The sequence below is a fragment of the Platichthys flesus genome, chromosome 20 (assembly GCF_949316205.1).
Source record: "Platichthys flesus chromosome 20, fPlaFle2.1, whole genome shotgun sequence".
NCBI classification, from domain to species: Eukaryota; Metazoa; Chordata; class Actinopteri; order Pleuronectiformes; family Pleuronectidae; genus Platichthys; species Platichthys flesus.
Window position 1 is genome coordinate 13,115,233 of NC_084964.1, and position 12,111 is coordinate 13,127,343.

The following is a 12,111-nucleotide window of genomic DNA, read 5'->3' on the forward strand; positions in this document are numbered from 1 at the left end:
TATTGGAGGAGGAGAAAAAGAGGGGTGGGGGAGCGGGGGGGGGATACCCTCCTTGGATTATTGCGGAGGGTCTTCCAACCTTCTTCTTTTTTTTGTTGTATATTTTTTCTCCACTCGCACCAACCCTCCTCTGTCTGCGCTGAAATGCATAGTTCCTAAGCCGAAGAATGTGGAGACAACATTTTCCAGGCAAGCAGCATGTTTCCTGTTTTCTTTTCCTGATGTCTAATAAAGTCTGGCATGTGGGAGGTGGGAGGGAGGGAGGGAGGTTTGACACAGGAGGGGTGGGGGGAGCATGGACAAGAGGAGGGAAGAAGGAGAGAGTGTGTGTGTGTGTGTGTGTGTGTGTGTGTGTGTTGTGTGGTTGGTAAGGTAGGTGAGTGGTCCAACTGTACTGTCATTTCCAGGTCCGCCCGTCCGGTGCTGCTGTACTTGGCTCCGTCCTTTCTCGCTCCCTCTGCGGTTCTCCGGGCTCGTGAGCGAGCTCCATCCATCCGCCGGGAGAATAAAAGAGCGGGAAAACAGAGAGGGAGGGGAGGGGATGGAATGGGAGGGCCCCCGGCGCGGCCGTGCCATGGATGCTGCTGACACCCGCTTTTGTCCCGTGCCACTGGAAGTGCGGGGCCCCGGCCCATCCGTGCACACACAGGGCCCCATTTAAAACAGGCATGCGCTCATTTTGTTGGCCGGGGATGCATTGGTGTGGCAAATAGCCGGGTGGTGACAGGGGTGGGGCACTGGCAGCGCAGGACAAGTGGCCTTTGTGTGCTACTTTTGGGGGAAGTAAAGGGAGGGAATGGCAGGGTGGAGGCTTGCCAACAAAGGATGCTTATACCCACCCCCCCCCATCGCCCGCTCCGTGCAACCTCTACAACCCATGCAGTGACCTCGGGTTGTCACAGGCAAATGAAGGGTGTGTGTGTGTGCGTGTGTGTGTGTGTGTGAGCGAGGAAAGTAGTAAATGAGTAATTCAGCCTCAGTAAAGCAGAAGTACAGACTCTGGCAGAGTGCCACATGTAGAGGGAGCAAACTACAGCTTGAAAACCAAGTATTGTTTGACCCGATGGCACATCTGTGTGTCGTGCCAGGCCTCTCTGTTACTCCACCGTCGAACTCCGGGCACTCGGCCAAGGGTTGTGAGTGGGTTCTTATTCATGTGTTGCCACAGATTACGCACAGTTATTGACAGTATGAATCTAGTAGAGAATCTGCTCGTTTAATCAATTTTCAAGTGAAGCGTTTTTTTTTCAAATGTCAACTCCGTAAAATGCCCCGACCAAAAATTCGGATTAGAATTTGAAAGTTGGTCTTTCGCTTTGGAAGAACGTATTAGTAGATTGTCCAGGTCAGACGAGTTCACGACAACGGGGAAATGTCCAGAACGTTCAGGCGATTGGTAATGTCTGGATCAAGCCTGCATGAGGGCGGACATGATGTATTCATTCCACTTCTGGAATCACACGTTTTTGTCTCAAGTACATCCAACTCTAGAGTAGACCCTGATCGCCGAAAGCTCTAGAATCTCGTTGTCTTTCCAAATCGGCCTCTTCATCTGCAGCTTCTTTGTGTAGGGCTGCTCTTTTTCATCCTGAGAGATATTTGTATTCTTTGTTTGGGCTCACTCTGACATATTCCAAAGGGGCTGGCAGTAAAAGTTCTGGAAAGTATTTTTGTGTTTTTGTGCATTCATCAAAATGTCTGTACTTCGCTGTATTTCTGAAAGCAGCTTCTCAAGAGCCGTCTAACCTACTTCTTCATATCTTAATTTTAGCGGAGGTCCAGTTCAGAACTCACATTAGCTCACAATAATGTCGTAAACAGGGTAAACATGTTTCCACTGACACTAGCCATTAGCCATCAGCGAGTTTGATCGTCCTCTGTTGCTCTCTCTCACCTCCACACTCCGCCAGTTGACTTGTGAATGTAGAGTGATGTCAGAGGATTTTTTTCCATGTATTTCGCAAATTGTCTTTGGCTGAGTGCGGATGCCAAATTTGCAGCACATTAAGCCGACTCCAGCCAAGTTCTAACTCGGCCTTTGGGCAACCAACTTGGAGAATTTTCGTTAATTAGCTACAGCTGATATCATCTACTGCCAGCAATGTTTGCCGTTTCAGACGTCGGCGTTTAGAGATGATTTATTGCGAGGGGCCCGTGACCTGAGCGTGTTTGTAGATTCATCTTTGGTGATAATTTGATTTGTCAGCTAATTCAGCTGCTTTGCCAAAGAGAAATCTGATCCAAAGTGGAACTGGCTGTCAGCGCTAAACCAACTAGAGACAAAACATCCAGGCGTGAGAACCACGGTAAAGCTCCACTCGCTCCTCCATGGGCAGGTTCCTCCACCCGCACACTGCCGCCTCCTGCTTGACTGCATGGCTGCCTGTGTTAACTGGGATGAGGAGGTGGGTCGGGTTGCAGCAGCAGCATCAGCAGCAGCAGATCCTTGTTGTCGGGAAGAAGCCACCTGCAAACCGCTGCTTGGGGTTGCTAGGTAACCGGTGGCAGCAGAGGATGATGGGATGGTGGAGGCCTTGTCCAGTCTCCCAGTACCATTTAAGTGGCGACTCCTCTTCTCTACCTCACATTTTTTTTTTCTTTGCCTCCACTCCTGACCACAACAACACTGCGCTTCCCTGTTCTCCTCTGGTCCCTCCTCGCCTCACTGGAGGCAACATAACACCAGCAGCAGAGGCCAGCGGTAGGAAGAGAATCCCAGTTCCCTTCACCACATAATGGAAACTCTGGCCTCATCTCCCGGTGCGGCGCTCTGCTGCGTCCCGCTGCCAGACTCTGACTAAGTGTTGCTGGCTCAGGATCTGCTGCCTCCATCCCGCGCTGAGTTTGGGTTCCACAAGCTTTTGTCTGAAGCACTGGTTCTGGAACTAGAGTCACTGCAGGGGGGACTGGTAGGGAGGGGGAGAAAATGGACTGGGACTATAAAGCTCCTTTTCCAGTGGTCGTGAAACCCACTCACACCTACTGACTTTTGTCTGCAATGGGAATGGATATTACCGGCATTCAATCCTGGGTCAAATGACTGAAGTATAAACACAGGTTTTTCATTGGCTCCGGCTGTAATGAGCAAAGTTCTTCTTCTTCTTCTTCTTCTTCTTCTTCTTCTTCTTCTTCTTCTTCTTCTTCTTCTTCGTCTTAGTCTTCGTCTTCTTAGTCTTCTTAATGCTGATGCTGCTCCTTTTTCTGGTGCCATGTTATGATGGAGGGCTGTTACCACATACATTTTGTTGTGTACATCTTGGGAACAAGGGTGTTTAGTTTTTTGTTCTTCGTATCATCCAGGATGCAACACAGGCAAGACGTTCGGTTACTATTCAGTTTAAAAGAGGGATTGAAGTAAAAGATGTAACCATCATAACCTTGTCACTGGTCTCTGTGGGGCTTTCCTCTGTAGTGTTGTTGTGTTTCCTGTTCCAGACTTGTCGGTTTCGGGCACTTTGGTCGTTGGTCTCCGACATGTTGGTTTGTGTCAAGTTGGCTGTTTGGGGAAAAAAACTGAAAGGAAAAACTCCTTTTCTGGTGATGGGAAAGGAATCAATTGCATTTTTTTAGGGTTAGGGTTAGGGTTAGGGTTAGGTAAAAGTTTTTAAGGTAAAAGTGTAAAGAAGTAGAAGTTGAATTTCACAAAAAAAAAAATTTGGTTGCTCCTGCTTTAATAGTTAATGAATAATTCAACAAAAAGTGTAAGGTGAACTATTTTCCTCTTCTGAAGGGGAGTACACTTTGCTAACCACTGCTTACAGGAAAGATGAGAATAGAAATACTGATGACTGAGTGAGATTAGGTTTTTAAAAAAGCGGAGCAGACCTAGATTTCCAAAATAATTTTTGTCGTGACCCACTTCTCAGTTTTGATGACTTGAGCGTTCTGATGAGAGAAATATTTGAAAGTGCTCACTGAGCTCACCGCCCTTCTTATTACAGGGACGTGAAAGGATCGTAACATAATATCTACCAATTTTCAAATAAGAAAATTCAAGGCCCATTTTCATCATCTTGGAACCCACATGAAAAATCCGTCTGAGGTTAAGTAGAGAGACTCCTTTGGAAATCATTACATGGGGCTTTTATTCCATTACAAGTACATAGCTGCTGTGAAAGCATGATTCAGGGTCATGTATGTTTCTGCAGTGGAGGCAGATGCTTCTTGTCATGTCATGATAAATAATTAATAACATGCATCAGTACAAAAGTATTTTATCTCGCCGCTGTAAATTGAATAATGCTTTGGATTATTGTCAGATTAAATAAGAAAATGTCACTTTAAGCTCCTGCTGCGTGTGGTGGAGTTTTGTCGAAGGGTTCATTTGTCGCCGTGTTTGACACATCTTATAAAAACCGTGCGATTAATTGATCAGGAGCGAAAATCATTTCTGGATTAATCACTGAGTGAGGAGAAAGTAATTTGTTGCAGCCCTACATCTGACGGAGGGTATCATTACACAGACCCAGCAGGGGGTTTGTGTGTGTGTGTGTGTGTGTGTGTGTGTGTGTGTGTGTGTGTGTGTGTGTGTGTGTGTGTGTGTGTGTGTGTGTGTGTGTGTGTGTGTGTGTGTGTGTGTGTGTGTGTGTGTGTGTGTGTGTGTGTGTGTGTGTGTGTGTGTGTGTGTGTGTGTGTGTGTGTGTGTGAGAATGTGTGTTACGTGCATTTGTTCTTTTGGCTGGGAAAACCCATGAAAGCAGCTGCCTCCCCCAATGAAAATGTACCCATCCCAAATCATCTCATACAGGCGCACACACGTACACATGTACACACACACACACACACACACACACACACACTCGGAGCGTGGCGAGAGTTTAGCAACAAGCAGAGGAAGCGAGAACACAGAGGAAAGGAAATGAGGGGGATTAATTAATGGAGGAGTGAAATTAAGAGCACTCTGCCTCCTGCGGTTCTGACATGACCCCGCAACACTCCGCAACACCCCCACCCCTTCCCTCAAAGTGCACGTTGATAATATGTATGTACGTGTGTGTGTGGCTGTGTGTGTGTTAGTGTGTGTGTGTGTGTGTGTGTCCATCCTCGTCTCCGCTCGATCCATGACTGTTTAAATATGCGGCTTGTTCGCAGTCAGGCGGCAAACAGCTGCTGTAAACCAGGAGCCTGCATGCGGAGAACACGACGGACCTGCTGAACAGCCTGTGCTTCCTTTCTGCCTTTCTGAGCTGGTGCTGCGCTGCTTGAACAAGGGAGCTGTGATGGTCTGTCCCAGTGGATGTGGACGTTTGCAGGTCAAAAGCTTTTACATTCAATCTGAGCTGGATTTAATGGAGACACAAAAGTATTTTAGACGTCTAGAATAGGAGGTTTTTATTTCAACCCTGTCCGTTTGTTGGCTGGGTAGCTTGTTTGTAAGCAAGATTACAAAGAAACCACTAGACAGAGCTCCACAGACTTTGGTGGAAAGATGCGATATTGATCAGGAACGATCAAGGGGCAGATCCAGGATATTTTTTTTATCATAATTGCTTTCTTTAATATTGCGAGATAGGGAGTTTTATAACATTTTCCATGGAATAATTCATGCATCTTGACAAAATATCATTGTGACAAAAACGTCATTTAAATGCTGCTGAAACAATTCTTGCTTGTAATGTAAATCTCAGTGTAGAACTCGGTGTGAAGCTAGATCCATAGACTTTGTTGATCTGTAAGGTTTTGATGAAATCAGTGAAAGGTTGAAAGCAAATCGCTCCTGAACTGTTACCGTCTGGAGTCAAGACAAAGAGAAAAGTACGATGTTAATATGAAGGTATATTTTGGACACAGTTTAACACGGTAAATGAAATTCAAGATAATTACACACATTATTGCGGAATGTTGTTAATGCACAAAGAGGGGAGGTGCTGAAAAGCAGTTCACATACACCTCAACAGAACCATGTATAGCGGCGTTGTGCATATGGCGGCGTTGTGCGTTGACAGACGACCAGGTGGTTCTGGATGAGACCGGTTTGATGCACATGCTGTCAGTTTACCACGGCGGGAGTGTTGCCTGTCACCTCCGTGCCTCCTCTCCATCAAAATCAGCGCGAGTGAGAATCAATCTGTCACACAGGAGACTCACAAACACACGGTGCAGCTCCTGGAACGACAGAACCGTAGGGAAGGAGAGAGAATGAATGACAGGCGAGGTGAACGGTTGCCAGAGGAAGGAGGGTCGGTGATTACAGGAAGACAGCGGAGGAATGATAGAGGAGGTGTGAAAGAGATTCACGTGCGTTAAAGGAAAAAGCAGAAGCCGAGCGAACAGGGAAATACAACCCTGCAGATGCTGGGGTGAGATGTGGCGGAGGGAAGAGCCGGAGAGAGGGAGATTGAAGGAGTGAGGGACCGAAAGGTCATAGAGACGGAGAGAAAGCCAGCGGATGATTCATGGAGTTCAGCCTGTCGGAAGTTCTGCCTGAGGGTTGGATGCAGCCCGCCAGCCGCTCTGCGCTCCCCTGCTGCCTCGTCCTCAGCTCCTCTCACCTGCACCACCCACTGCTGCTGCGTCTCATCTGTTCCACACAAGTAGCTACTGGTTAGGTGAGACACTAACAGGTGTCCTGGGTCTTCTCTGGGAGTCGGAAACAGCCACGCAGATTTGAAGCCTGAATCAATAGTCTTGATTTTACTTCAAGTTCCGTTAAATGACTGTTTGTTGTGAAAGTGGTGCGATCCGGAGCGTTTTATCCTCGTTAAGCTTCATGTGGGATCTGAAGATGAGTGTCCTTCGCCCAGAAGGTTGTGTTCATCGCCCTGCCCATTAATTTGTGGGTTTGTGAACAGGATTACACAAGCACAACTCAACAGATCATCACAAAACCTGGTGGAAGGATGTGTTACGAGTCTGGGAATAACCCATTTCATTTTGGTGGCGATCCGAATAAGGGAGATTATCCCAAGAATTTGTTTTTCACTTTCTTTAAAATTGCGACATTTTATTGATTTCAGGAATAATTCATTGATGAGGCATAGTTAGGGTGCTGATATATCTGAGTATTTACAATTTTGTGAATAAAGGAATACGCTCCACTGAGTATCATTGTAGTTGATGGATTAATTGCTAAGTCTACAACATGATAAAACAGTGGGAAAAGCCCATAGCCATAAATCAGAACTCAATGGGATGTTAATAGTGAATTTACAATCAGAAAAGCAGATCATCCTCATATCTGAGAAAATGGTTCCACTGAAAGTCGGTTAATTCTCTTCTCATTCGATCACTCAGCTCATCCTCTCAGCACCTGTTTACATGCGTGCACCGTCTCTGATGCGTCCGGGGCATTAAGTGCACGAGCGCGCACTTCGACAACCTCACCGGTTTGATGCTCCGGTTCTCGGGGGCCATCGCCGCCCGGTCTTTACCAGCCGGCCGGCCCCCATTAATATTCAACGAGCTGTCGGCTGCAGATGTGGCACAGACGGCCAAGATGCCACGCGCCAACCTTGCCGTCGACACGTCATCCATCTTGAACGGAGGGGGGGGGGGGGGGGGGGGGTGATGATGAGTTGGCATGGAAGCGGTGGTGGTGGGTTTTGGGTGAGGAGGAGCGGGGGGGGTGGTCTGTGTTCGGCTGGACTGCTCGCTCTCCGTCAGCCCGGGCTTCTCTCTGCGCGTCTCCTGTCGTTTATCTGCTTCCCCTCCTTTTCATCCTCCTCCTCCTCTTCTTCCCTGATGTGTCTCCTGGGAGCGTTTCAGGCTAACAGGCGGTGTTTAGTCTGTTTTTATGTACACTCGTTTTACGTTTTCATTTCACTCCTCTCTGTCTCCCTCCCTCCCTCCCTCCCGCTTCCACCTGTTTGTCTACCCTGTAGGTTTCAGGCTATTTGTGCAACGGCCACACACACACACACACACACACACACACACACACAACTTTCTCATCTCATAATCTTACCTTTATCTGCCCTAATCAGCCTCCTCTGCTGGAGTAATCCCATGGAGCATGTCTCTAATGAGCCCTTCGCTCACCTCCCCCCCCTACTTATCTCGAACCCTGACGTCATCCTAATCCCTGGGATAACTTTTTAAGAGCACACCGACGCACACACACCTGCACGCCACTCACACATGCACGCACAGAGTGGGGTCACGCATGGATCTTCGAAGCAAACCAGAGGAGAGAGAGAGAGAGAGAGGGTAAACACCAGACAAGAAAAGTGATGTCATGAAATCACAGGGAAACATCCGTCGGGAAATCTCTGGTCGACTCTTCGGCCTGTTTCGTCAGCCTGGACAGACCCAGAGCTGGCAGGTGCATGTGAAGATCACGACCCGAGCGGTGAGAAGGCCCACAGCACTCTGTGGGGAAATGTTGCCTTTTCCTTCTCAGCTCCATCTATCCACACGCTGGTGCCGGAGCCCCACTCGGCTCCTCAGCATGAATATTGATGCCCCTCACTTGTTAACATTGTACGAAGCAGGACTGGTAATTGTCTGTCTGCTCAAGGTGACACGCCTGTTTCGGTCGGATGTGTGAGAAGGTCAGGCCGCCGGGGGGGGGGGGGGGGGGGGGGGGGCTCGGCTCTCCTCGCGCTCTCTTCACTCTAAGTGAGAGAAGTGGCGAGTGGGAAGGAGAAAGAGTTTGAGCGGAGACAAAAAACCAGCATTACATCGTGCACTTCTGTGAAGTGCACTGAAGTGCAGATGTGATTTGGCTGTGGGTTTGTTTCAGGCTTGTAGCGTTTCCTCCGACGCTCTCCATTTCAGTGATACATGGCTCGTGTGAGGCAGGGCAGCAGTGAAACTCGTTTCTGAAGGTGCAGCTTTCTCTCTCTTTTTTTTTTTCTCTGTTCCACAGCTGCTGGTTGCACTCAGTGGATCCTCTCCTTTGAACTGAGAAATGAGAACAGGCAAAGTGTGTGTGCTTGTCGCTGTGCAGTTGTTGTATGTGCACACAAGGGAATATTCTCCTCTGGCTATGATTGAGTGCATGTATGTGCAACACCTGCAAACTGCATATAGTCTACTCTTATGTTCACATGTCAGTGTGTGTGTGAGAGCTTGTGTGTGTTTGGGAGCCAGGAGAGGATTCCTGTGCGTGAGACTGTGGACTAATCCAGTCTTGAGTAGGTGCATTGATTTATTGAGCAACACTTGTTAGTAGGAAGAAGCCCTGCTTCATACTATATCGTAATCAGTGTGCATAAACAAGTGCATGTTATATGGACACACACACACACACACACACACACACACACACACGGAGCAGATAAGTACCTTATTTTTTCCTTGTGAGAAAGTAGCGATGAAGTGACTCCAGCCTGTTGGACGACGTCATTTCATGATTGTTTCAATTGAACAAGGGGGAAAAAATTCTCCATTAAAATGTCTAAAGATTATTAGACCTATGATATATTTTTTGTTGACTTGTGTAATGACATTATCTAAAACGTTTCCACCTATATTCAAACACAGAGGGGTCTCCACTTCATTCATTTTGCTAGTCAGTTTGCCATTTAAGCCAAATTCTTAGTTTCCACGTCTGCCGGTCCTCTGGGGTCCATCATGGTCCTTGTGACGTAAACGTTGTCCTCCTCCCATGTCAGACTGAGTACCCATGAACCCCTGTGGACGTCCACGTGTAGCCAGAAATGTGTGACTTCACTGCACCGGAAGGACTATGCAGCTCTCAGCAAACGCAGAATGTGGAATGTATGGCCGGCTGTGTTTGCTTTCCGATTGATAACCATGAAACATATTCCCCCTGTATATGAAAATCATTTTTTCTTTCTCTCCTCCGTCTGTCTCCAGGTATTCGGCCCCAAATCATGAACGGGCCAATGCACCCGCGCCCCCTGGTGGCGCTGCTGGACGGGCGTGACTGCACCGTGGAGATGCCCATCCTGAAAGACTTGGCAACTGTTGCCTTTTGCGACGCGCAGTCCACACAGGAGATACACGAGAAGGTAGAAAACACACACACACACACACACACACACACACACACACACACACGCATACCCACTTTACAACTGCAGAAAGCTGATGGAGCGATGGAACCTGTCTGTCTCGTTCTGTTCCTATCACACTGCCGGTATGTGTAGTGTGTTACATTGGCCCCATATGCAATTGCCATTTAAAACACGGTGGCTTCATTATGATTTAACGTCACTTTGTGCCACGGAGCGCGGCGCTTGTATCGCTGCCATTGTTCTAATAGAGATTCGTGTACGGCGGGGATGCCGTGTAATCACATTGGCTTGTAGAGGCTCTTTATTGCTTTTCATGCTGCACCGCGGCTGCAAAACAATACACGGCCACAGAGATGGGTATCGCCCGAGTGCTATCTCTCCATCTGCAGACTGGGGGCGAGAAGCCGCCCACATCTTTCTTCTCTCTGTTTTTTATGAAAACGGGACATATTAAAAAATGAGGCATTTGCATAGAGAACAATTCTATCAAAGACCTCGGGCGGCCCGGAGAGACGGGGTGGGGTGGGGGGGGTGGGGGGGGCTTTTTGTTTGTTTTAACGCTGCCTTATCAGGGAAAACATGATTGTAATGTTCACCTCGCCAGCACATTCACCAGTTCACTGTAATAACTCACTGCCTAGATACCCGCAGGGCCGATGTAGATTGAAAATGTCCAATCTCTGCTTTCCTGGATGGGTAGACGCACCCGATGATGAGTCTCGCTTGTGATGTTGTGAGCGCAGACGCCAGCTGAAACTCGGGGGGGAAAGTCTGGTCGAGGGTGGAGGAGGAGAGTTGAGCGAGCCTATGTCAGAGCTTCCACCTGCTAATCTCCTGTTTTGCGGATGAGAGGGGCGGCCAGAGCTGATCAAGATGGAGTTACAATATCATTTTGAATCCCACACGCAGCACCTGGGCCCCAACATCATCATCCTCATCGTCCAAGGTCGATGATCCCTCGTCTTTCTCACAGGCGCAGAGCCTCAGAGTCACATGTGGCTTGTAGAAGTTGGACGGTGGCCCATATGGCTCAGTCACAACGTTGGCCTCACACTCTGTTCACTGCTGCTGGAGGCCGTTCATCCAATTGTGGTGTTAAGCTTGAGGGCTGAAATAATCACGCAAGCAAATGATCCACCGGGATTTTCTTCAATTCATTGAACTAAATTACATGTTTTGTTTTGTCCGAGCGACAAATCGAAACACAAAGATGTTCACTTTACTGTCGCACAACTGAGATAATAGAAGCAAATACGCACTCTTGAAAAGCTGGAACTAGTGAATGTCTGGTTTCTAAGCTCTAATGTTCCACCATTCATTTTCTCTTGATCAACTAATCAGTTATTTATAGCTGTTTGTCTCAGCACTCGTTAAAAGGGATTTTTCATAATTTGGGAAATATATTCGAATGAATGTCAGGTCTGTGCTGTAAATTAGAGCTACTGTGAGATATGGAAGGTTGCTGGTTCAAATCTCTTGAAGAAAGATTGGAAATTCCTGTTTGTCCAAACATAATTCACAATTCACAACAAGAGGATTCTACTGCTTTTTTTCTTCTCCTTCTTCCTCTTCTTTTTCCTCTTATTCTTCTTCTTTCTCAATTTGTTCTACTTCCTTTTTTTCTTGTTCTTCTTCCCCCTCATCTCCTTCTTTCCCTACTTTTTCCACTTCTATGACATATTTTTCTTTATCTTCTTCCGCTTCCACTCAATCTGCTTCTCCATCTTCTTCCACATTTATTTCTTCTTCATCCACCTCTTCCTCTTTTTCCTCTTATTCCTTTTGCAGTTCTTCTTCTTCTTCAATTATTCTATTACTTTCTTATCCACCTCTTCTAGCTCTTCTTCATCCACTTCAATTTCTTTCAGTTACTTACTGGACTGACTCTGGTTTTATCTTTTCATGGAACTCTCAGCAAGTTTTTCACTTATGTGTAGAGATGTTTTATTATTATTTAAGCTTCACTTTGTCATATGAACCTCATTCATTCATTCATTTTAACAGTCTCCTCCATTTTACTCACATGTCTGCTTCACTGCCAAGTTGGATTTAAAAGTTATGATCAATAAAGGATCCGAGCTTTCTCTTTGTAACATTCTACGACCACATCTCCCTTTTAAAAAAGTGCTGCATGCAAAAAAAAAAAAAGACCTTGTAAAAACCGCAGATCCCCTCTGCCAGGTGGGGAAAG

The 12,111-nt window shown here is 47.1% G+C and overlaps 1 protein-coding gene across 1 annotated transcript in view; it reads left to right on the plus strand.

Annotated features, from left to right (window-relative positions):
- ctbp2l (C-terminal binding protein 2, like) overlaps nucleotides 1–12,111 on the plus strand; it is a 42,095-nt gene that overhangs the window by 17,553 nt on the left and 12,431 nt on the right. The window contains exon 2 of the mRNA XM_062378760.1: nucleotides 9,760–9,914. Within this exon, the coding sequence (XP_062234744.1) occupies nucleotides 9,760–9,914 (155 nt within the window). The remainder of the gene's footprint in view (nucleotides 1–9,759; nucleotides 9,915–12,111) is intronic.